At 46.3% G+C, this 25,999-nt stretch overlaps 1 protein-coding gene across 2 annotated transcripts in view; it reads right to left on the bottom strand.

Moving 5' to 3' along the window:
* Nucleotides 1-25,239, bottom strand: part of LOC119178515 (methylmalonic aciduria type A protein, mitochondrial) — a 39,231-nt gene extending 13,992 nt beyond the window's left edge. The window contains exons 1-4 of one of the 2 annotated variants that reach the window (XM_075882299.1): nucleotides 25,188-25,239; nucleotides 24,732-25,000; nucleotides 24,549-24,671; nucleotides 20,709-20,879 (exon numbers count right to left, since the gene is read on the bottom strand). In XM_075882299.1, coding sequence (XP_075738414.1) covers nucleotides 20,709-20,879; nucleotides 24,549-24,671; nucleotides 24,732-25,000; nucleotides 25,188-25,222 — 598 coding nt within the window. In that variant the 5' untranslated portion in view covers nucleotides 25,223-25,239. Of the gene's footprint in view, nucleotides 1-20,708; nucleotides 20,880-24,548; nucleotides 25,001-25,072 lie in introns of both variants that reach the window. The other variant, XM_075882298.1, reaches the window with a different exon arrangement.
* Between the last annotated feature and the right edge of the window lie 760 nt (nucleotides 25,240-25,999).

The following is a 25,999-nucleotide window of genomic DNA, read 5'->3' as shown; positions in this document are numbered from 1 at the left end:
AAAACATTTCCACTAGCAGCATAACGTTGTTCAGTAGTTTGTGCGCATCTACATCTCTGTGAGCTCATACTTGCTGAGAGAAAGAATAGAGAGAAATAAGCAGCGCTGCACGTGTGCGCTTCTTTGCTGTCCTAGATGTATTTTGAGCTATAAAAGACAATTCAAGTTGAGTGAAAACCAACCAGCCCAACTCTTAACTAAGCCTCCATAGTGATAAAAACCATGGCCTTTCACCTTCTCCCCGGTCCTGTGGGTCAAGTTGAGGGGCAAGCTTAAAAGCCGAGCTTCCCACTGAGCTCCAGTTCACTGCTTTATTCATGACCACTTTGCAATCTGCTGCTATAACTCCAAGTTACCATAAGCAAGGCTGATCAAGTTTATCAGAGACTAAAGAGGAAACAATTTTTGGTGTTTCAGTACAAAATAACTTAAACATCAAAAAACGATTAGTCTCACTCATAGGCTCACAACAGCTTCGACAGCAGCACTGATGATATATTTTTTTCAAAGAAAAATATTTCAGCAAAGGTTTTGACCGGTCTTTAAAAAGTTTGGTCGTTCCCATTCGTAACTGCATCAACCAGTCACAGCATAATAAAAGCATAAACAAGCGATGCAATATTATAGGGCTTGCCTGCTCTGCAATACTACAGCACAATATGCAAAAGCGTCGCATAGGCAACCATTACCACAAGGAGCCTGCATCACAGTGGAAATACCGACAAAATTTCAATATGTTGTAACATAGCTTCGTAACATTTTCATTCTCCCGTAAGAACATAATGGAGTGATTACTGATGTGACGATAAATTTCGCCTTGTTGGTTTCCGCAGCGAGCAGCCAAGAGTGACAAATGGGGAAAGTGAGGGGGCCACACGTCCCCAACTTTTCTCAGTGAGGGGGCGCTTGCCCCCTCGGCTGATACACCTATGCCTGCACAATTAAACCAAGTTAATGCAAGGCAAAAAATAACCAAGCTTGCACGGAACGCAAAGCACAGTCACAGCGAAAGCATGGAGAGCGGCCTCTCAAAGGTTTTTTTAAACACTTTTTCGGTAAATGCTAGAAGCACACTTGCTGGGTACCGACTACACCATAAATAATCATAATTTCCGTGTAGCAGGCCGGCATACACTATGCTATCCTTCGTCATTCTTTGGAGAAGCGTGGAATCCGCTAAATACTTGCAATGAATTTCGTGCGAATTTTGTGTTGCATTCAGTGGTTGGCAACGATGAAGAATTACGGCTGAAGTGTGTATGTGCCGCAGTTAATAGGTGATGAAGAACAAGCTTTTGTAACCTGTTAGAGCATTAGCATCACACGATGCCTGTTTGTTCCTTTGCAGTTGTCGCAAACAAGCGCTCAGAAAGTGTGCGCGCCGCCGAGTTCTGGCGACAGTGACAGTGCCGGGCACTGGAAGGGCGCCTCAAGATCAATGCCAAAAAAGGAAACAAGCATCCAAAGACTCCCCGGGCCCGCCGTCTTTCCCCCTCTGAAGCATAGTTTCGCCAACCAACCTTCTCACATCGGCCGCCGAGCAAGCCCTAGAAAGATCTCGAAGGAAAGGGGCGTGGTAATGCAGAGTTGCGTCACATGTCGCAGACGGCTCTCGAAACCTCTCACCCTTTCCCCAGCCTTGGCTGTGCATCCTGCCGACGAAATGATTTGAATTTTCTGGAATCTAGCGCGAAAGATATTTAAGCGAGCAGCGGAGAAGGGAAATCGGGAGAAGAAGAAAGTTTGCTCCAGTGTGCGTAGGGTGTTTTCGTCGTGTCGGGGAAGGTTTTGTCCTCAGTGACAAAGCGGGAAAAGAAGGAAGTTTACACCCCTGCGTGAAGGCAGGGGAAGAAGGAAGTTTGCGCCAGTGTGCGTAGGGTCTTTCTGCCGTGTCGGCGAAGGTTTTGTCCTTAGTGACAAAGCAGGAGATGAAGAAAGTTTTGCGCAAGGGTGCGTCATTCCGCCGTGTCGGCGAAGGCTTCTGTCTTTAGTGACAAAGCAGGTGATGAGAGTTTCCGCCTGAAGGGTGAAGGCTGCTGCTACCAGCAGAAGAATAGTGTGAGACTACCTCCAGAAAGCGAAGACGCGTCCTGCAATCGTATCGCGTGGGAAGCCGACGTGTTACCGGCGAAGGAGTCTGGTGCTTGGAGAGCGGCCAATTGAAGATGCGAGGTTTCCTGGAAGAGAAACTTCGGGAGCAGCGGATCGACAACAGCGCTGGACTTTGAGTGAGCGATTCTTGGAAGGGTATTATTCAGACTTTGTTCCAAAGACTTCGGACTGAACAAGTTTTCAAACTCTTGAGTCTTTAAGTGTCTTGATTGTTCGGTGCATGTGATTGCATTGTAGCACATATTGTTGTGTCCATTGTTTCCGGTACAGCTGTTTGTACTGTGTAGTACGCTGTTTGATTGGTGACATATCGTATTCAACTATTGTCGAGTGTGCATATGTGTGTATCGTTTTATCTGCCATATTTGAGAATATAATTTGGTTTTGTTTATCAACTCACGACTGTGACTCGTTTTTTGGGCCACAGCCGGCGTCTGCTGGCGCGCCAAACAGGACCATTTCTAAATAGTCCGCACTTTCGTGGTGCAGTCCGGGGGGCCGGTACTTCGGCCATTGGAATTAGCCCGGTGATCGCCTCCCTAATTAACAGGACCTGTGACAGCTGTTCTAAAACGCTTTATTACTCATATTAACGCAATTCCTTTCCCGACATCAAGCCTGCCTAAGGCAAGTTTGTGAACGAGTCTCAAGCACCTGAGTGGATCAGCAGTAGAATACCAGGCTGGCATGCAGTGAACCCAGGTTTGAATCCTACTATGTCACTACTATGTATAGTGGATAAGAGTCAATGGAGAATACCTTCGTAACCTGCGCTTCGCCGATGACATTGCATTGCTGAGTAACTCGGGGGACGAATTGCAACTCATGATTACGGAGTTAGACAAGGAGAGCAGAAAGGTGGGTCTTAAAATTAATCTGCAGAAAACGAAAGTAATGTACAACAACCTCGGCAAGGAGCAGCGCTTCGAGATAGGTAATAGTGCACTTGAAGTTGTAAAAGACTATGTCTACTTAGGGCAGGTAATAACCGCAGAAGACGAACCACGAGATTGAAGTAACTAGAGGAATAAGAATGGGGTGGAGCACGTTCGGCAAGCACTCTCAAATTATGACAGGTAGATTGCCACTATCCCTCAAGAGGAAGGTATATAACAGCTGTATCTTGCCGGTACTTAGGTACGGAGCAGAAACCTGGAGACTTACAAAGAGGGTTCAGCTTAAATTGAGGACGACGCAGCGAGCAATGGAAAGAAAAATGATAGGTGTAACCTTAAGAGACAAGAAGAGAGCAGAGTGGATTAGGGAACAAACGGGCGTTAAGAATATCATAGCTGAAATCAAGAAGAAGAAATGGACATGGGCAGGGCATGTAGCGCGTAGACAGGATAACCGCTGGTCATTAAGGGTAACTGACTGGATTCCCAGAGAAGGGAAGCGGGTTAGAGGGAGACAGAAGGTTAGGTGGGCAGATGAGATTAAGAAGTTTGCGGGTATAAATTGGCAGCAGCAAGCACAGGACCGGGTTAACTGGCGGAACGTGGGAGAGGCCTTTGTCCTGCAGTGGACGTAGTCAGGCTGATGATGATGATGATGATGATGATGATGTCACCACTTGTCTTTAATGTATAAGGGCGAAGCCTCTTAAGGCGTCACCTGATCGTCCTCTGTAGTAACCACCTCTCTCAGGTATGTGCCACAGTGGACTTTATTTAGTTCTTTAAATGTTCGCTAGATGGCAGTACTTGTATATAATTGATATATAATAAAAAGATGCTTCTCGGAATATCTGCTAGATGGCGGAACCTGTATATAATAAATATATGATGAAAATCTCCTTAAGATGTCACCAGATCGTCCTTTGTAGTAACCACCTCTCTCGAGTATGTGCCACAGAGAAGTTTAGTTTTTGGAATGTCCGCTAGATGGTTCTACTTGTATTTAATCAATATATGATGAAAAGATGCTTCTTGGAATGTCCACTAGATGGCGGTACTTGTAATCAATAGAGTCTTGAGGTCGGACGGAGAGTGTGGTAGAGGTCGGACGTGTTTTTGGAGAGCTCCGGAATGACAGCTACAGATAAGTGTTTTTGCATGTTTCCAGCTTGCCTCTGTCTGTAGCGTTATGAGAACGTAAGGCGCTAGCGTAAAGCTTGATTAGGTCTATTACGGTGTAGGTTTTTTTTTTAGTATTTTGTACTGTGTCTTTTTTTTTCTCCAGCCACCACGTGGCTGAGGTCTGCGCGTAGACCGACCACGTGCATGCGCAGGTGCTGTGAAGTGTAGCGTATTTATTTATTATTGTGGTTCTTTTTGGCTTAGACCAGTGTATTTTAGTACAGTTTTCTAACACGTGGGCATCGGTAAACTGAGCTAGCCATGGTCAAAAAGACCGTAAAGTGTTCAGAGTGCGGGGTAGGTTGGAAGGTGGAAGTTAGTGCGGAGGAGAAAGCAGAAGATGACGCCAAGTGTAGACAGTGCGAGTTCGAGGAGAAAATGAAAAATATGATGGCGGTCCAGAGTGGGCTCATGGAGAAAATCGCAGAGCTAGAGAATGCATTGGCGAAGGAGCGAGAGAAAACGTCAGCCATGGAAGAAAGGCTCCGGTCAGCCGAGAAGGGCCTATCGAAGGTCGTGAAAGGGAACGAAGACGCAGGTGACGGCGGAAGCAATATGGCGACGACCCCCCGTGCGGGAGAGATGAAGGAAACAGGCATGACAAAGGCAGATACATTGGCCACAGGGCCCAGCTACCGGGAAGTAGTTTTGAGGGAGGGAGGGAGCAAACCAGCAGCCGTGACTCACGCTAGTCACCTAGTCAGCAGCCAGGTGCAGGTTTCAGAAGGAATGTCTGAACAGGTCATCATCGCCGGTGACTTAAATTTAGTCCGATGCGCAGCGGCAATCAAAGAAAGGGTGAAAGGCGACAAGAGAGTTGCGATAGGGACGTTCCCAGGACAAACGCTGGGGACAGTAATGAGTCAAGCGGGTGAACAACTCGCAGCTAAAGCTAACAATCGTAACCTCGTTGTAATTGCGGAAGGGCTAAATGACGTCCTGAAAAAAGAATCGTCAGGACTAGCGACGACCTTGGCGAAAGGAGTGGATGACATGCGCGCCGTGTCCCCCCAGGTGCAAATTGTAGTATGCACAGTACCGGAAGTACCAGTACGCAACGTCAACCTGCAAAGAGCGGTTGTCGACGCAAACAAAGAGATATGGCGAATTAGTCGAGAGAAGGGTTTCGAGGTAGTGGATTTAAACAGGGAAGTGCACAGGTGGGGTGGATTCCAAAGAGACAAGATTCATTTCGATAAGAGGCTTGGACACGAGGTGGGCTGGCGACTGGCAGGACGCGCAGTAGCTTTTTTGGGGGGCTCACGGGCCCTTCGGAGTCCGGGGTAGCTCGTAACAGGGAAAACAACCAGGAGGACGCTTTGACAGGTAGAATTGCGAAAAACCAGAAAAAAGGTAAAAGAAAAAGGAAAAAGGCGCGTGTTGCAATTAGTTACATAAACATGCAGGGTGGCAGAAAGAAGGCAAAATGGTTAGAGATTGAGGAGCAGTTAAACAAAGAACAGATAGGCGTGTATGCGGTTACAGAAACACACCTTAGAGACTTGGAAGAGCCACCACATATTGAAAATTATGTTTGGGAAGGGTGTAACAGGACCATATCGGAAAGGAAAGGTGGGGGTGTAGGAATGCTAATTCATCGCGGAGCCAAATGGGTTAGAGTGAAACAGACGTGTTCAGAGCACCTCTGGGTTCTGGGCACAGTAGGTGGAAAGGAAACGTGGCTAGGGGTAGCCTACTTGTGGACGGGGAATAACTGCAGAGAAAAGAATCAGGAGATAGTGGATTGCATGAGTGCGGATATTAAGGAATTTGGTAATGGGGCCGAAATCATCCTTCTAGGGGACATGAATGCCCACATACATGACCTTGACGGATATTCAGACACCAATGGGAAGTTATTACTAGATCTTTGCGAGCAACATGGGTCTGGAGATAGTTAACACGGGGCCTAAATGTGACGGCCAGATCACATGGGAAGTCGGAAACAAGCAATCAAGTATTGATTATTGTCTCATGACTGAAGGAATTTACCACAAACTGACAGAAATGAGGATAGACGAGGAAGGCATTAACAGCTTGGGTAGTGATCATAAACGAATAACATTACAAATGGGATACGAAACTGAAAATATGAGCATGGAATCAAAGTCTGGCAGCTCGTATTTAAATGACAAACAAATAATAAATATAGCCGCAAGAGTCGAGGAAGAAGTAGGCGAAATACCAGGCAAGGACTGGGAGTATAGTGAGCTGTTACATCTAATGACGAAGGAGATAGGGAAAGAGAAGAAAACTGTTTGCTGGAAAGGAAAAAGGAAGCCAAAAAATTGGTGGAACAGGGAAATCCGGGAGGCGATCGAGAAGCGACGCGAAGCATCACGGGAGCATAGAAAGGCAAAAAAGGAGAAGCGGCCGCAGGACGAAGTCAAAAAAATATGGGAAATATATTTAGAGAAAAAATCCCTTGTACAGAAATTGGTAGAGGCAAAAATTAAAGGTGAAAGTGAACGCTGGATGACAGAGATACACGAAAAAAAGGAGGCCGCGCCTAGGATTTTTTGGAGCCACATAAAGGCGCTAGGTAGGAAGTCTGTCACAACGCAACAACATATTCTAGGTGAAGGAGGAAATCAATTGGAAGGGTACGAAGCGCTAGGTTACATCCAAAAGGTAACAGCCGATTCGTTTCAAAAGAGCGTCCAGGGGATCTCCCCGGTGAGTAAAAGTGTGGCGGAGAAAGCAACAGAGGAAGAGCTAGTACTTGATAATTTCAACTGGAAAAAGGCCGAAGGAAAAATTCCAAAGCGCACTGCCGCGGGTTTGGATGGGATTCCCGTTAGCCTCATTAACGAACTAGGACATAACACTAAAGAAGCATTGTTAAAAGCAGTAGAAAAAAAGCTTAAAGGACGGACAAATACCGGACAGTTGGCGACAAAGTAGAATGAACTTAATCTATAAAGGCAAGGGAGAAAAGGACAAGATTCGCTCGTATAGACCACTAACCATTACATCGGTACTATACAGGTTGGCGATGCAAGCAGTAAAAATGAAAATAGAAACATGGGCCGAACATAAAGATATTTTGGGAGAACTTCAGAACGGATTTCGAGTCGACAGGCGGTTAGACGATAACCTGTTTGTTCTCACTCAGTGTATAGAAATATCTAAAATAGAGAATAGGCCCTTGTACGTGGCTTTTCTAGACATCACTGGGGCATACGACAACGTTAATCAGGAAATTTTGTGGGATATATTGAAAGGAATGGGCATGGGCGACGACTGTATACAGCTTTTGAGGGAGATATACCGAGAAAATACAGTTTGCATAGAGTGGGAAGGAATGCGTAGCAAAGAGAACGTTGAGGTTAGCAAGGGTCTGAGACAGGGATGTCCTTTGTCCCCGCTGTTATTCATGCTGTACATGGTGAGTATAGAAAAAGCGCTAGAAGGTAGCAACATTGGTTTTAATCTGTCACACAAACAGGGCGGCATGATGATTGAGCAGAAGCTTCCAGGTTTATTTTATGCGGACGATATCGTCTTATTTGCGGACAGTCGAGATGATATACAGCAGCTGGCGAATATATGCGGAAGGGAAGGTGAAGCTCTTGGACTAGGATTCAGTGTAACGAAGTGTGGATTGATGGTATTCAATGATCCCTGTGATCAGACGGTGTCCATACAAGGCCAAGAAATACCGAGGGTAAGTGAATACAAGTACCTTGGAGTATGGGTAAATGAGAGTGATAGATACATGGAGGTACAGGAAAAAGCCTCGGCAGCAAAAGGAAAGAGGAATGCGGCAATAATGAAGCACAGAGCGTTGTGGGGATACAATAGGTATGAGGTGCTTCGAGGTCTGTGGAAGGGTGTAATGGTTCCAGGGCTTACTTTTGGGAACTCAGTGGTGTGCATGAGGGCAGAGGTGCAATCGGGAATGGATGTAAATCAAAGGACTGTGGGACGCCTCGCGTTGGGTGCTCACGGGAAGACGACAAACGAGGCTGTAAAGGGCGATATGGGGTGGGCAGGTTTTGAGGCGAGGGAAGCGCAGAGCAAAATAAGGTTCGAAGAAAGGCTAAGAAATATGAAGGAGAGTAGATGGGCAGAGAAGGTGTTCCGTTATTTGTATAGGAAGAGCGTGGACACACAGTGGAGAAAAAGAACTAGAAGACTCACTAGTAAATATACGGCTGGTATTGTAAGCCATATGTCAACAAAGAGCGTTAAGGGAAAAGTCAGGGAGGCGGAGAGGATTTACTGGATGGCAGCTATGGAGAAAAAACCGGCTTTGAGTAACTACCGAAAGGGCAAAAATGAAATAAGGAGGGAGGCATTTTACGATAATTCAAGGGGAAGCGCTTTACTGTTTGAAGCGAGATCAGGTTGCCTTAGAACGCGTAGTTATAAAGCAAGATTCAGTAAAGAAGAAAAACAATGCACATGCTGCGGGAAAGATAACGAAACGGCGGAGCATGTTCCGATTGAATGTGGAGATATCCACCCAGGTGTACGTTTGGGCACGAGCCTACAGGAAGCCTTGGGTTTTAGGGACAACAATGGAAAGCTGAACACACCCGCGATTGAAATAAGTAAGAGACGGTTAGAGTATTGGTGGCAGAAAATTAGAGAGAAAGGACAAAAATAAATATTGGAAAAATAAAATATGGACAGTGTGCCGTAAATGGCAGAGAACTTAAGCTGAAAATTTACCTTTTTTTCCATTAAGATAGAATTTATCGAAGTAGAGGCATTAGGCCAACAGCAAAAAAGAAAAAAGATTTTTTTTCTTTTTTTTTTTTCGAGCCTGGTGGCATACTTGTCACCACCCCGTTATAAAGGGGACGCTCATAGCATCCATCCATCCTTCCATCCAGAGTAAAGAGAGAGTGAGAATTTATTAGAAGGCAGAGAGGTCGGCCTGAGCTAGTTCGCTCTAGCCTGCTACTCTACACAGAAGATAAGGGAAAGGGGAAGGAAAGAGGGATGAAGGGTGATGATGGGGACAAGAAGAGGTGGTGTGTATGTACAGTAGCCACTTAGCATAGTACCCTATAGTCTAGATTCTAGTCCAGTGCTTTTTATAAAGTCTAGAACGGCCTTTGTAGTAGTTTTTGACACTGTTTGGTCGTTCATTGCTGACAATATGTGGCTTTCTCTTGAAGGTGTTCGTCCGATGCTTGCCAACGTTCCAGTTAGCATTTTTTTTTGCGCCACGTATAATGCACAGTCACAAAACATGTGAGCTATCGTTTCGCGCACTTGGCAGCGTTCACAATTCGGGCTGCCTGCATGGCCGATTAGGTAGGTGTAGTGGCGAGTGAAGGCGACGCCCAGGCGAATTCGGTGCAGTATATTAGCATGTCTTCGGATGATTTTATCTGGAAGACGAAAAGTCATACCGGGGTCTGCTTCCCGCAGGCACTTATTCCGGTGATCTGGTAGCGACCAGTAAGTGGCAGCGCATTCGCGCATGAGTGATCTCAACAATGTGTTGACGTCACTTCGCGAATACAGTACTTTGACGTACATAGGAGCATTGTATACTGCCGCTCTTGCTTCGCTATTGGCTGTTTCGTTGCCAACCAGGCCGCAGTGTCCAGGAATCCATTGGAGTGTAATCAAGGTACCGCTCCTGTGTGTTAGGTCAAATACTTGGACGATTCCTCGCGCTAACTTGTAAAATTAGCCTCTTCTTGGGCAAGAATGGATAGCTTGAAGCACTAATTTTGCATCAGATAGAATCGTCCATTTACGCGGTGCTTGGTCGTTCACAAATTTTATGGCTTCTTGTATAGCAACAAGTTCTGCAGCTGTGGAAGAAGACCTATGATCTAATTTGTACTGTCGGCAAATACCGAGTTGAGGGATCACGAAGGCTACAGCTGAGGCAGATGAAGTTACGGATCCATCGGTGTAAATGTGCACAGAGTCGCTGTATCGGTCATCCAAATGTGCCAAGGTGAGTTGCTTGAGGGCAATATAAGAAACACGCGACTTATACGAAATTCCACGTATGTGAAGGCACACCAGCGGTTTAGTCAATGTCCATGGAGGCACTGCAGGGATTACGGCAGGTGCGAAGCCTGAAGGGATTATGTGCCTATGCATATCGAGGCATCGCGAATAGGTACAGCCTGGTCGGCCCACTTGTAGCGAAGACAATGGGTGCTGTGCATGTCGGGTCAGCAGACAAAGGTGCACTCGAAGAGGCTCACAGGACGTGTAAACCTGTATAGGGTAGGTGCGGGACTCCTCTATAGTGCCAGAGGTTGACGTGCACCGTGACAGGCCAAGGCATATTCTCAGTTCTCGTGCCTGAAGGCTCTCTAAAGTACGAAGGCACGTTGTCCGCATGCCGGAAAGTACAGGTGAGCTGTACCGTATATAGCCCACAAACAATGCCTTGCATAACTGCAGAAGACTTTTCTCTTAAGGGCTCCATCTCAGTTCTGCTATAACACGAAGAACATATACAAAACTGATTAGTTTGTTTCACAACACAGTCACATGCTTTGACCAGGACAGGTTGCGATCAATGACGACCCCTAAATAACGGTAGTGCTTGACCGCGGGAATCACTGCTCCGTGAGCGAAGATTGGGTACCGCGACATTGATTTCTTTGTAAATGCCAATGCAGCACATTTTTCTATTGAAAGTTCCAGGCCCTGACGACGTAAGTACTTAGATGTTATTGATATGCCTTGTTGTAGCCTTGCTTGCAGTTGTGGTCGCGTTGCTCCACATGCATATGTTGCCCACATGCATATGTTGTCTGCATACGCACTGATTCTGACAATGTCGGGAAGCTCAGCTTCAAGGCCAATGAGTGCTATGTTAAAAAGCATGGGGCTCAGGACGGCGCCTTGCGGAACTCCACGGCTTACGAGGTGCCTGGCCGTGTCACCGTCAGATCTCAACATAAAAATGGTACGTCCTCTGAGATAGCTCACTATCCATGCGTGTAGTCTGCCACCTGCACCAATGTCTTCAAGTGCGTCAAGAATGGCCTCATGGTAGACGCTATCGTACGCGCCCTTTATATCTAAGAAAATGGCTCCTACCAATCTCCGACGTTGTCAATCCTTTTCAACAGAAGAAACTAGATCTACAACACCGTCTATAGATGATCGACCTCTACGGAAGCCATTTAAAAAATCTGGTAAGGCGACATTATTCTCCAGCAGCCATTCCAATCTTGCCAGCACCATGCGTTCCATAACCTTACCGATGCAATTGGCTAGGACAATGGGTCTATAAGAAGACAACTCTTGTGAACACTTGCCTGGTTTCAGTAAGGCCACTATGCGGCTGCATGATGATGATGATATATGGTGTTTTTTGGCGCAAGGGCCATTTGATGGCCAAAGAGCGCCAGTTCATGGGATAAAGAATGTGGACAATGATTGTGATTAGCGGCTGTATAAGGGCCATAAAATTCCTCGCAGTAAGGCGGGTAAAAACATACAAGTAATAAAATCACGACCATGCCGTGAAAGGTATGTGTGGTGTGAATAGGTGACAAAATAATAAAAACGATGGCGGACATGTGTGGCTTTAGCATGAGTACCTCACTCATTCATAACCTTGCGTGCAAGGGCCGTGAGGCAAGTGCTTTCCTGTGTAGCCACCGCAGCAAAAACCTCCCTGGAGAGGTCGTGCTACGGGATGCCCAGGTATATGATATGAAAATTACGAATTTCTTTTAAAAACGCTAACAATGATTTATGACTAAAAAGCGGTTCCCTACCAACGAACATTGCAGGGTGTAAAAGTATATGTTGTCGGTAGGGTAATGGAAAATGCTGTTTTCTTATAGTTTCTAAGTGTTTACACTGGATTAACATGTGAAGGACGGTTAATGGTTCACCACATCTTTCACACAATGGTGGATCGCCACCAGACAAAAGATATGTGTGTGTCGTGTATGTGTGTCCTATCCTGAGTCTCGTTAGTATTACCTCTGTATGACGCGATTTTGATACTGGCAGCCAATGACCAAGGTATGGCTTAATAATGTGTAGTTTGTTTTGTGTGTGTGTATCCCACTTGCTCTGCCAGTAGTCCCTGATGTTTCGTTTGAGAGACGGCTTAAGATCAAGGGCCGGGATTAATATGGGTGTAGGGCCAGTGCTTTTGTGGACGGATGCTGCAAGCTGATCCGCCCTCACATTGCCTTGGATCTCACAGTGCCCTGGCACCCAGCACACTACAACATGTTGTTTTAGTGTGTAGAGTGTGCACAAAATAGAGTAAAGTGAGACAAGGACCGGGTTTTTTTGTTTTTTAAGACTGTGCAGAGCCGTTACCACACTGAAGGAGTCTGTATAAATTACTGCTTTTTGTATTTGTAGTTGTTTGATGTGTTTAGCTGCCACAAGTATCGCATAAGCTTCTGCTGTGAAGATACTTGTGCCTGGATGTAGAGGGCCAGCATCCGAAAAGGATGGGCCGACAGCAGCGTAGGACACAGAGGAGTTGGACTTGGAAGCATCTGTAAAGAACTCAGGACGTGTGTATTTGTGTTGAAGTTCCAGGAAGTATGTTCGGATATGGGCAATAGGCGCATGTTTTGTAACTTCTAGAAAGGACACATCGCAGTCTATAGTCTGCCATTGCCACGGTGGCGGATATGCTACAGGAGCCATTAAACTGTGTTCTAGTGAGACTCCAGTTTCCTCGGCTAGACTTTTCAGGCGAACTGAGAAGGGCTGCCTCATCGAAGGCCTGTTTTGAAACAGAAATGAGCTCGACAAATCATTAATAGTAGAGTATGAGGGGTGCTTTTTATCTGCTTTCACCTTAAGGAAATAAACAAAAGACATATAAGTTCTCTGCAGATGAAGCGACCACTCATTTGACTCAACATAAAGGCTTTCTACGGGGCTGGTGCGAAAAGCATCCGTAGAAAGGCGGATGCCCAAATGGTGCACAGGGTCCAGCATCTTCAAAGCACTTTGAGTTGCAGACTGATAAACAACGGCCCCATAATCTAAGCGGGTGCGAATGAGGCTTCGATACAGATTTATGAGGCATTGCCTATCACTACCCCAAGTAGTACAAGACAGCACTTTTATAACATTCATGTCGTCGACATATGTACAATAGGACATATTGCGGGGGATGGACAAGTGCAGAGAATTCATTTTGATAATAAAAAGTGTGCAACTAAGCACGCCACCTTGGGGCACGCCTGTTTCCTGGACAAATGTTTGGGAGAGAACACTGCCCAGACGGACACAGAATGTCCGGTTTGACAGGTAACTTTCGATTATATGAAACATTCTTCCGCGCACACCAAGGTGGGACAGGTCTCTTAGAATTCCAAAACGCCATGTTGTGTCATAAGCCTTTTCGATATCGAGGAACACAGAGAGAAAATATTGTTTATGGACGAAGGCATCTCTGATCTGTGCCTCGATACGAACAAGGTGGTCTGTGGTAGATCTATTTTCTCGAAACCCGCACTGAAATGGGTCGAGCAAATTGTTTGTTTCAAGGATATGTATAGGTCGGCAGTTTATCATTTTTTCAAAGACTTTGCACAAGCAGTTTGTAAGTGCAATAGGCCTATAACTTGACGCTAAAGAAGGGTCCTTGCCCTCTTTCAAAATGGGAATAATAATAGCCTCTTTCCAGGAGGTAGGGATAGTGCCAGAAAACCAGATAGCATTGTACAAACAAGGTAAGGTTTTTCGTGTTTCGGCTGGTAGGTTTTTTAACATTTCATACACCACACGGTCAGAACCTGGGGCAGAAGTACTGCAGGAGTTTAGAGATGTTCGGAGCTCAGCTAAACTGAAAGCTTGATTGTATGCTTCGTATCTAGTGGATTTGTGTTCGAGTTTCTGCTTTTCTATTCTTGTTCTGTATTTTTGGAAAGTGTCAGTATAGTGGGACGAGCTGGATACCCGTTCAAAGTGTGCACCGAGGAAGTTTGCCTGATCTTCCAAGGTATCACCTTGAGTGTTTACGAGTGGAAGTGTGTGTACTTGTTTTCCTGCTATCCTACCAACCATGTTCCAGACTTTAGCCTCCTGTGTGTATGAATTGATCCCCGATAAAAACTTCTGCCAGCTTTCTCTTCTGGCCTTCCGACGCGTTCTCCTGCCTTGGGACTTTATTTTCTTGAAGGTGTCAAGATTTTCGGCTGTTGGTGAGTTCCGAAGCAGCCTCCATGCCCTGTTCTGTTCCTTTCGCGCATTACGACACTGTGTGTTCCACCATGGGACGTGTCGTTTGCCGGGCATTCCAGATGTTTGCGGTATGCACCTGGCTGCTGCGTCAGTTAGAAAAGCTGTGAAGTACTGCACAGCTTCATCTATGTCTAACCTACATATGTCTGTCCAACTCAAACGTGTAGTGTTGTGGAACTGTTCCCAGTTTGCTTTGTTCATCAGCCATTTGGGAACATGTACAGGACATTCATATGTTGTTTGTGAACTCAACACTACAGGAAAATGGTCACTTCCATATAGATTATTTATGATTTTTCATTTCAGTAGGGGTAGGAGTGAAGGTGATATGATGCTGAGGTCTATAGACGAGTAAGTTTTGTTGGCAACGTTATAGTATGTTGGCTCTTTCTTATTCAACAAACAGGCACCGGAAGAGAAGAGAAATTGTTCAATGAGACGACCTCGTGCATCACAGCGAGAATCGCCCCACAGTCCACTATGTGCATTAGGTCTCCAAGAAGCAAATAAGGTTCAGGCAGTTCGTCTATTAAAGACTGGAATTCACGTCTTTCAAGACGTTGGTGGGGAGGTACATACAAAGAGCAGATGGTGACGAGTTTGTTTAAAAGTACCGCTCGAACAGCCACCGCCTCAAGGGATGTCTGGAGTCGTAAATGTGTACACGCTACTCTTTGGTTAACAATAATGGCTACGCCACCGGATGACGCCACAGCATCATCTCGGTCCTTTCGGTATATGACGTAAGCACGTAAAAAATTTGTGTTGGAAGTATTTAGGTGTGTTTCCTGTACACACAGCACTTGAGGTGAGTGTTTGTATAAAAGCTCTTGGACGTCGTCGAGGTTTTTAAGCAGGCCTCTGACGTTCCAATGAATAATTTGTGTTTCCATATTAGAAGTAAAGTAGTGCTGTGTGTACGTTAAGGGAGTGACTTGTTTAAGGTGAAAGGTCAAGCTCAAGTAACAGGGCTATTATCAGGCCCTGTTATGAGCTTTTTAGTTCTCTTGGCGCGCTCCAGAGAGCCGCGCCGCTCTTTTGGCACCAAGGGTGCCGCCGTATCCATTGCCTCCTCGGAGGCACTGGATGCCCGCTCATGCGAGCTGGTTTTTCGAAGCTTGGGCCTCGCCAGGCGAGGTGAGGCCTTGAGACCCGAGGACCCTGGAGTCTCTGGTCTCTGTTCAATAGTAGGCGGAGTAGACTCAACTATTGCCGCCTTGGGGGCAGGCGCCACAGCCAATGGCTCGCTCTGCGCAGGCCGAAGGAGTGGCGAGGGCTGGTGCGACACTGCCCCCTGGCGCGCCGCATCAGCATATGTGGGGCCATAAAATGGCGAGACTCTTTTTCTTGCTTCTTTAAATGTAATGTTTTCTTTTATCTTTAAAGTGATGATCTTTTTTTCTTTTTTCCAGAAAGAACAGGAACGTGAGTACGCAGCATGATTACAGCCACAGTTCACACAGTGTGCAGGTGCTTCGCAGTTGTCAGACGCATGGCCCACGACTCCACACAGAGCACAAGTTTTCCGGCCACGACAGCTTTGCGAGCCATGGCCATATCTCTGACATAGGAAGCAACGGCGGGGGTTGGGAATATATGGTCTCACGGATGTCTTTGTGTACCCAGTCTGAATAGTTTCCGGCAAATCGCTCGAAGCAAAGGTCAGTACTAAGTGTTTCGTTGGGATTTCCTTTTGGTCTCTTCCCATCTTAATACACTGTACGTTTGTCACGTTCTGGCTCTTCCATCTTTCCAGAAGTTCAGCTTCCGTCAGCTCAAGCAAATCTACGTCCGATACGACCCCGCGAGATGAGTTCATGGACCTGTGTGGCGTAATACTGATGGGTGTGTCTCCAAACGTTGTGAGGGTGTTCAGTTTATCGAATTGGTTTTGGTCACATATTTCAAGGAGTAGATCTCCGCTGGCCATTTTGGTAACCTTGTACCCGGCACCGAGAGTTTCGTTTAGGCACCTAGCCACTATGAAGGGGGATACAGTTCTGGCTTGTTTGTTAGTTTTTTCGCAGTGTATAACATGAAAATGAGGAAAGATTTGTCTTGGCCGAATGGAAAAATTGATGTCTTCGGTGCGTACCCGCTTTGAGGAGGCACGATCACTAAGTAAAGGAAATGCTTTGTGCATGCTAATTGTATGTTGTTCAACAGCGTTGGCGGCCACCCACCTCGGAGCCCAACGAGGGGACGCTGCAAGTTTGCGGATGCTGAAAGCTTGCAGACGTCAGCCGTACAACTCTGCTATAACCCAATGCGCCTAGGCCAAGGTAGGCTATTTGCACAGGGTTAACGCTTGCCGCCAAGAAAATTGGAAGTAAGCAGAAGAGAGAAGTAGACAGGAAAGCTAAAAAAGTAAGAAAGACGAAGATGTAGGGAGAGAGAGATAGGAAAAGGCGACTGCCGATTTCCCCTGGGTGGGTCAGCCCAGGGGTGCCGTCTACGTGAAGCCGGGGCCAAAGGGGTGTGTTGCTCTGCCGGGGGGCCTTAATGGTCCAACCACCCAGCGTCGGCTCAACCCCCAGGATCCCCTTTTCCCCGGACACGGCAAAGCCACGCACGGCTAGGCGTGGGAGGAAGTCGAAACTCCCCCGTTAGTTCGGGTCCGTGGTGTCGCTACACACCAAACGCCTACTTGCGCAGGTGCCCCTGCGGGGACTATGCGGCTGCACTTCCAACTCTTTGGGACTGTCGCTGTTTCCCACGTAGAGTTGTAGAACGACAAGAGAGACAAGAGAACGACAAGAGAATAAGTAATTCCGTCAGGCCCTGGTGCGGACGACCGTCGGGACGCATAAATCGCAGTGTCGAGTTTGTGCATTGTGAATGGTAATTTGAGGCGATCGTCGCTGGATGGTGATGAGGCTAAACACGAAGGTGATATCGGTGAGGAGGACATACCTACGACTAAGTGGCAGTAATCTTCTGCAACCTCTACTTCAGGACGACCTTGCTTTAGAGCCAAAGATCGGAAAGGGAACAACTGTTGAGTGGGCGTCTGAAGGCTTCGGACAGTTTGCCAACTGTATATGGTTCCTGCGGGACCAGAGTAGCGCATAGGTCCGCCATCTTGCCTGGCAAGCAATCGCAGCTATGCGGCGAAGTCACCCTCTGTTTTCGCAGGCAACACGCCTGCCGTATTTTGTTGTTTTGTTTTTTCTGTGTTGCATATCGACCTACTTGGTTTCTGTCCTTCACGCAGTGTTTGCAGTGCTTGAAGGCCGCTTTTCTGCTCGATTGCCAACAAAGTGCAATGTAAGAGCTTACTAAATATCGCGGTAAAAAAAAAAAAAGCGACGTGCTTCTTCAGCATGTGGCAAAGTGCAGAGCGAACATAATCAACTTTGGTCTTGCGACATTCACATTTCACGAATTTTCGGAATTTTGACAGGATAACGCGTGGGAACAATCAGTATTCACATTACGCTGGTGATATGCAACAGTCGTTGACCTTGACGATACCTGAAATTATTGAATTAGTCTCGGTGAATATAACTCAATGAGGAGTTATGCCTTAGGCTTTCGAAGTGCGTAAGAACATAACAGCGCACTATTTGCACCATTCGCGTTGTGTGATGCACGGTTGTTACTTCACTGTTATAAATCAATTTATCTCACATGTAAACACAAATTCTGACTCAATATACAGCCTGCATAAAATCGGTTTAGAGCTCAGCTCCAAGTTATGCCGTAGCTGCCACGCTAAAGACTTGGGTTCGATTCCCCAATGCGACACGTATATTTTTATGTAGGTTTCTCTTTTTTTTTTAAATTTTGAGCGATAGTCAACACGGACACCGGCGGCGGGGAACATCTATGGCGCCAGAATGGGCTCTTGTGATCTCATAAAAGCTTTCGCTGCAAAATTCAGCAAATTGAACAACCGGGCCCTTTTAGCTCCATCAGTGGCGAATAAATATATTTACTTTTCAAGAAGATAGGTAATCAGGCTCCGTTTGAACAAATATGAATGCGCAACAATGAACAGTGCAGTTCTCTTTTAGCCTGTATACTACAAACGAAGGAGCGCTCAGCAGCTGGCAAAACTGGGGAAACATCTCTTAGCAGTTTACCCAGTCATTGTAACATTCTGAAGGCTGTGATGATAGAACTGCAATCCTGAGGCACACATAGAGCTGATCTGTAGTCAGCAGCACGCACCTATGTACCGCATTCAGAAAAGTCACAAAAACCAGCTGGATTTGCTTTTAACTTGACTGGCGATGATTTGCGTCCAAGCCGCGGTGGCGTCAGAACACACGAAATTGACCTGAGCGTCAGCTTCTCAGCAATGCATGGGTGCTGGTGGTGTTGGAAAACAGTTGCGCTACTCTGATCTTGTAAGTGCCATATACAGTTACTCTAATAATAAATATATAATGAAAAGAAGCTCCTTAAGGCATTACCCGATATGTCCACAGGGGAGTTTAGTTCTTGGAATGTCCGCTAGATGGTGGTACTTGTATATAATCAATATATGATCAAAAGATGCAAGGTGGTGGTATTTGGAGTGTTCACAAGACGGACGGACAGATCGACCCATGGTTGGACGGACAGACGGATGCTCTAACGGATGGATGCTTCTCCTTGCTCATCATCATTCAGTCCGTGGATACGCTATGATTTTTTATTTGTTCTTTTTTTCGGGCAATAGGGATTACGTACACCGGCGGGGGACAACTACGGCGCCGCGTGTGACCCATGTTGTGATCTCATAACAGATTTCGCTCTAAAAGACTCTTCCGACCTATTAGCGCTCTATTTGCTACTGTGTTGCCCTCTTCAGCCATGCTGAAAAGAAAGAGACCCACGAGCACGTTCACTTGATGGTGGACATTCAACTCACAATGCTGGACTAGAAAAGGAGAGACCGAATTCTGCAAACCTTGCAGGAAAAAAAAATGCATGGCTATGCTACAGCATTGGTGCCTTTGTACCACCATAAGCTAAAACGACTCCGTTTGCTTTTCTGTCTTACACACATATCACACACACATTTCTTCTTTGTCGAAGTTTATTGTGCCTATATTTACAATTTCGGGAGCCTAAAACGATGTTTTTTCAACTTAATTTTGGCGCCTGAAGCCCGTTTTTAGTGCTTATAAATCTAGCCTCTTGTCATAATCGTAATTTTGGCATGAGAAACCCCAGAAATTTCTATTACTGCTTTATGAAACTACTAACGTCTACTTTTGCTATTCTTGGGTTTCACCTGTGGCTCATATGGCAAAGCATTTGGTATGCATATGTGCCATATATAACAGGGGGAAATTGTTTCATGACATACACGACAGGTATGTCATGAACTGCCAGTCATATTCCTCATACAGTCACCATCTCTTAAGCTATTTTTGGTATCTGCAAAGTTAAAGAGTCGTTCAGGAGAGCACCTACATGCAGACAGCTACCTAGCTTACCATTTCTATATGTACAAGGGGCCCCATCGATGACAGCTAGTCAGTGGTGCGGCCCTGTGTTCACTGGGACATGAAGAGGATGGGACCATAAAAGAGAAAGGTTGCTTTGTTTACCCCCAGCTTTCTTACTACAGCCCTATACACAGCCGGCATTAAATAGCACTGTTTTTTTTTTTTCAAGAACACAACAAGAAGTGTGGGCCAGCAGAACAAAATAAGAGAGCCGCTATTTCTCCCACTTTTCCGACAGTCACTGCCAGTGGTGGATGCTTTCCTGCAACTTTGACTGTGGCATGAGTGCCACCGATACGAGTGGTTTCAGTGCCAAGCTAACCCAATTGCCTCCACCTATAGTAGCAGCAAAAGTTAATACTGTGTGAGGGCAATAAATAAGATGAAACCCTATAATTCTGCAACCCCCCCCCCCCCCAAGCATTGTAGAGATGCCCACATTCCTCAATAGAGTTTTTCGTCATATGGTGTTTTCAGCAGGGCAAGCATAGGTGGCACTGCCATCTGGAGGCGAAAATATATGCGGCCACGAGGAACACCACGTTCTCTCTTCGACCTGGGAGTGCATTGTCAACTCTTTGCAGGACCATCTGTTCTTCCGAACCGCTGACATGCATGTCCTGTTGTGACACCAGACTAGGAAGTGACATGGGCTTCAGCATCTGACAGGGGCAAACTTTACTCGCCCGACATTCTGACGTAGTGAGTCAACACAATCAGTTCAGCAACGGGTTGCACTAACATGCTATTGGTTGAATAGCTCTGCTAGTAGATTTACTGCAAAATGTGCAGACAAATGCACTTTTTTACAATGTACTGCCATTTGTTCCTAAAGCCTGCGCAATCCCACAGCATCTGATGGAGTCCAAAAAACAAGTTTCATGAGTCCCCCATGCAAGAACTTCCCATAACTCACCAACTGTTTCGACCAGGACGACATTATAGCCTGCGCATTCACAGAGTTGTATGGCATCACATGTAGTGCGGGTTACACCCCCACCATGTCCTCGAGTCGGTGATGGCCGTATGTAGGCATTCGGGTCTCTGGTCAGCTGGATCATACGAGTCTTGTCACCAAGCAGAGATCCTGAAGGATATGAAACATTCAAACACAAACTGCTTACTGAATTGGCTTTGATAACTCTAAAATAAAGGAATGCAAGTAAAAGGTGCAGCTCGCTGAAAAGGGTACAAGGAAAACGAAAACAGCAGCTAACGGGAAGATGCTTGTGCAGTGCCATTCACTGGGTGACCCTGACACAGGGAGGACTCCTTAGCAGCATGAATACTGGTATGACACATGACAAATCGTTATAGTGCAATGCAAGGAAATGTGCAGGCTGAAAGCTCTTTGAGGAGGAACCCACTAAGAAAAGTGATGCCACTGCACTTTCCTCGAGATGATAGTGACAGCGAACATAAAAGAAAAATGTGTGATGATAGCCAATTTTTGCCACTCTGGCATTCACAAACAACACATGAGATAATTACTACTGAGCAGCTGTTTGAGCTGCTGTTTGAGCAGTCAATCGAGCGTTCATGACATCTGCTAAAAATGCAATGTAGCATCAAATTACTAAATTTGAGATAATCGTGCTCGGATTACAGTCATGGGTGATGGCAGGGTTTTGTATTGAGGGCGCAAGCCTGTGGTGTATGGCAGAGAGAGATGTCTTGGGGGGCAGGTGCTGGTGTGGCTGGGGGAGGGAGCAAGTACCGCCTTGTTGCACCCCCTCACCGCTGAAAACCACTGCAGCTTTTCCCAGTAATGTTCGTTTAGTGAGAGCAATATTGCAAAGTAGTTTATATTAATACACACAGAGTGGTTGCTTGGGTATCAGAACATAACAAATAGTTATCGCTCATTATGTATACCACGCACAGAACCACAGAGATTAGCGTGGCAAAGGCAAGAAGCTGGGTGGAATTGCTGTACTTGCACGTGGCATAATGAAAAGCTTAAGAAGCTCGCTTGAAATGTCTGCACTGCTTGAGGTGAAAACCTTTATAAAATGTGCCCTAAACAGTGACAGCAGATTTTACTGAAGAAATTATGATAAGCAGTGCACATGCTTGTCCTGATCAGAAAACTACGTATGTATGCACGCTGTCGGGCATTAGGTTCATACAGTCAAGCACTGCCACTGAAAAATTGTTTCAGTGGCATAGTCAACGAAACGGTGCGGTGGAATATTTTTTCATTAATTCTAAAATAAATGATAGGAAGGAGTTATAAATAGAAAGGAAAAAAACAGCAATTGTACAAACAGATTGTCCAAGAGTCCAGATTAAGCCAAGAGTGTCCCTCAGACTACAAATGAAAGTTCGTCGTACAGTTTGGTAGACGTCGGCGTAGAGGAGGGCAGGTGCAAACTAAGTCACGGTGTCACTCGCCAAGTGCACTCTCAAGACCACTACCACAGCAGGCGTCATCATTGCCGGATCGTCACTTCTTCAGGCTTGGGCCTGGAACCTAACTGCCTCGATACCGCACGTCTTCTATCTTTGTTCTTTTTCTTGCCTTGCCCTGCATTTTCTTTGCTTGCTCTTTTCTGCGTTGCAATCAACTTCGTGCGGTTTTGGTTTCAAAGTTTCACCGACACAAGGAACTCTTGTCCAACAGTTAGTATCCATAGTGTCTACTACTCATCACTAACCAAATAAAGCCGTAGTCTCAGACATCCTGCACCGCTCAGCTGCGCTCGTGAGGTGCACTTACCCAGGTCGCAGACCATGTCGTCGGCTCCTGTTTATGAGTCTTCGCAGTATGTTTTCGGAAACACCACACCTAGTGTGAGGTCACCTATGCTTGTAGCCTGCATGCAATAAATGGCTGAAGTACTGGCCAGGTCCTCAAAGCGGTTACAAGCTTACCGAAAAGTGGCACGTATGGTAGGTATAGCACAAATCCGTGAAGAGCTTGCTGAGCAAGATCACTGCAGGCGTGGGGGGCTTTCTCATTTTGAGCTTAAGTATACACTTCTTAAGCTTCAGGTCCTTGGGATAACTGTGTAAGCTAACGCCCTCTTCACTGGCGGACATTTGTACAGAGCACTACTTCACCACTGTGCATCACTTGCCGCGGAGACAAGTGGCTGCAGTTCTAAAAAACAAAGCGCTGTGGTTACAAAATGAACGTTAAAAGAGGATATACACGGTTATTCGAACAGCGTCGATAACCATCACACAAAGGATAATCAACTGAACCGCTTCTTTGTCGAGTTTTACCTCCACAGTTATTTGACGTAAGCATGTGGAAGGAAGCACTATCCCTCAAGAGGAAGGTATATAACAGCTGTATCTTGCCGGTACTTAGCTACGGAGCAGAAACCTGGAGACTTACAAAGAGGGTTCAGCTTAAATTGAGGACAACGCAGCGAGCAATGGAAACAAAAATGGTAGGTGTAACCTTAAGAGACAAGAAGAGAGCAGAGTGGATTAGGGAACAAACGGGGGTGAAGGATATCATAGCTGAAATCAAGAAGAAGAAATGGACATGGGCAGGGCATGTAGCGCGTAGACAGGATAACCGCTGGTCATTAAGGGTAACTGACTGGATTCCCAGAGAAGGGAAGCGGGTTAGGGGGAGACAGAAGGTTAGGTGAGCAGATGAGATTAAGAAGTTTGCGGGTATAAATTGGCAGCAGCAAGCACAGGACTGGGTTAACTGGCGGAACATGGGAGAGGCCTTTGTCCTGCAGTGGACGTAGTCAGGCTGATGATGATGATGACCTCGACGGTATAGCGTAGGCGTGAATTCCCCGACATAATACAGGCGCGGTTCGCAGCGCCACCATCAGTCACACACGAGGCCGATCCGGACAGGTCAGGAGTACAGTAGGTTGTGTAACGCAATGCAAACAACTGAAGTGTAGGCCAGACATGACTCTTAGCCAACCATTGAGCAACGTCTCAGGGCCTATGCATGCAGGCGACCTTGTGCATATCCACATAAGCAGTCCACAAATGCATAACGAGAATGTCGGCTGGAAGCATGATAATGTTTGATAATAGTAACAAGAAATCCATTGCGAGCAATGTCACGGCAGACCACCGTTGTAGTAGACGATGCTCCGAGATGTAGTTTAGAAAGAAGTTGTTGCGGGCCAGTTGGTGCATATTAACAGAAAGGGGATAACTGTGCTACACATGTACAAACCAGACACACAGACTTGCAACTAACCTTGTGAAATAAGAGTTAGTTGCAAGTCTGCGTGTGTCTGGTTTATACGTGTGTAGGTGAACCGTGTGAAATAAAGGTTAGTTGAAAGTCTGCGCCTTTGTGTGTTTTATACGTGTGTAGCATAATTGCCCCCTTTTGTTTGATACTCAGAGAGTTGTGCAAAATTTGACTGCAGCGCCGCTAGTTCTTGCGACCGCCATTCAAACCACCCTATGCGGGCGGTGATTCAGGGCTTTGAAACCGAGTTTATTCTAGTAGCGTTGATAGGAACACTGCTATCTGGGCAAGTCAGGAGGTCATGATCACGCTTAGGATACTCGCTGCATGACCGAAACAGAAGTATGTCGCAATCAAAGTTCCATTGCTTTTGTGGAATAATAAAAGCTTGACAACACGTAATCAAAAAAAATTCCCGATTGCAACATTCAGCGCAAAAAAACGTGAAGTGGACAGAGCATTGAACTTGAAACGAATTTATTTTCGAGAACGTCACGCAATATGAACACTCATTGAAGGGCTACACGCACAACACTTCATAAGAAGGTATGCAAGGCCACATCTGCAACAGCTTACCCCCTGTCACGGCTGAGGAAGGGTCCACAGTGAGCACCGCCACTTTGTAGCCAGAACCGGTGAGGAATTTCCCGAAAGTTTCGATAAACGTCGACTTGCCCGTTCCGGGTGGCCCAGTGAGGCCTTCGTTAAAGAGAAAGCACGAGTTATGAAGGCTGTCGTACTGCGTGGTGGCAGTAGTACCTATGCGAAAGGACCCCAGCTGGCCGTTTCTGCGCGCCTTGTTCTCTTGGAGGACGAGTTGTAGCAAGTGCTGCGCCTCGTCGTGGTCCCGCCGAGCCGTCGACTCGACGAGAGTGATGGACTGCGCTAACGCAGCCCGTTCCCCGGCGGTCAGTCCGTCGAAAAGCCTTCGAACACGCGCAGATTCCTCGGCCAACGGCTTCGTGTGGACGCCGCGGCACAGCAACCGCAACGTTCTCGAGCTCACGTGAAGCATGCCTTTTGTACCACTGAAATACAAGAGAACAGAACCCCTCTGTTGAGTGCTCCTTACAGCAAACTCTCGCTAGGGATATCCATACATGCCGAGACCATATGGCGAGTCAGAACACCTCACACAGCTAAACCTGACTAAACCTAAACCAACACCGTTGCCTCAACACCGAACACACCTGATTCCTAAACCATATTTAAGACCTGTTACTCGATGGCTCATCTCCTGGCCGAACCATGTGTACACTTACCGCACTGGTAGGTGCTCAGTGCCACAGCCTCCTAGTAGATTTCTTTTGCCTGCCGGATTATCGGCGGTCACTAGGGAAGCGGCCGTCGTCGGAGTCAACGTTTCTAAAACGTTGGTCAAAACTGCGGTAGTGGCGCTACTAAAATGGGGTTGTTCTCAAATATATTTTTACGTTTTTAAAGCGTATACAAAACAAAAGTAAAATAAAAAACTTTTTAAAAGATGTAAAAGTAATTTTAATTAATTGATATTAACCTTCCGTAAGTGACGCTGCCACAGATGAAGGGCGTTTTGCGCTCATTCAACAGGCAACCCCGTTCAATACAAAACATTGCCTCTGAAATTGGCAAACGCCAAAATTGCCAATCATAAAAGCCAAGTACAAAGACCTTTGACTTTACGTAGGTAGCGCTGCTATAGATGACGGGCGTTTCGTGTTTATTCGGCAGGCAACAAAATTATAGGAGGCTATGCCTCTATCATAGCATGCCTCTATTACAGTGTACAAGAAGCTAGTATGCTGTACCCATGACCTACTACACTCCTGACCTGCCCAGAGAGCACCTCTTCCAGCGCCCACGTTCTAGTTCATACCTTCTGCCGCTAGGGCCGTAACCTACGAGCGGCGTGGCGCTAGGCAGCACCTGCTCGCTGACGTCATCTTCACTCTTTGTGGTCAAATTTTGACCAACAAAGCACTCGTAGTGCGTATTTATGATCCAAAATTTAGAATTATTCAGAAATAATAATACTAAAAGACATTCAG

This window comes from Rhipicephalus microplus, chromosome 2 (genome assembly GCF_043290135.1).
Source record: "Rhipicephalus microplus isolate Deutch F79 chromosome 2, USDA_Rmic, whole genome shotgun sequence".
Classification (NCBI taxonomy): Eukaryota; Metazoa; Arthropoda; class Arachnida; order Ixodida; family Ixodidae; genus Rhipicephalus; species Rhipicephalus microplus.
Note: the sequence above shows the minus strand (reverse complement) of the source record. Positions and strands in the feature narration are given on the sequence as shown.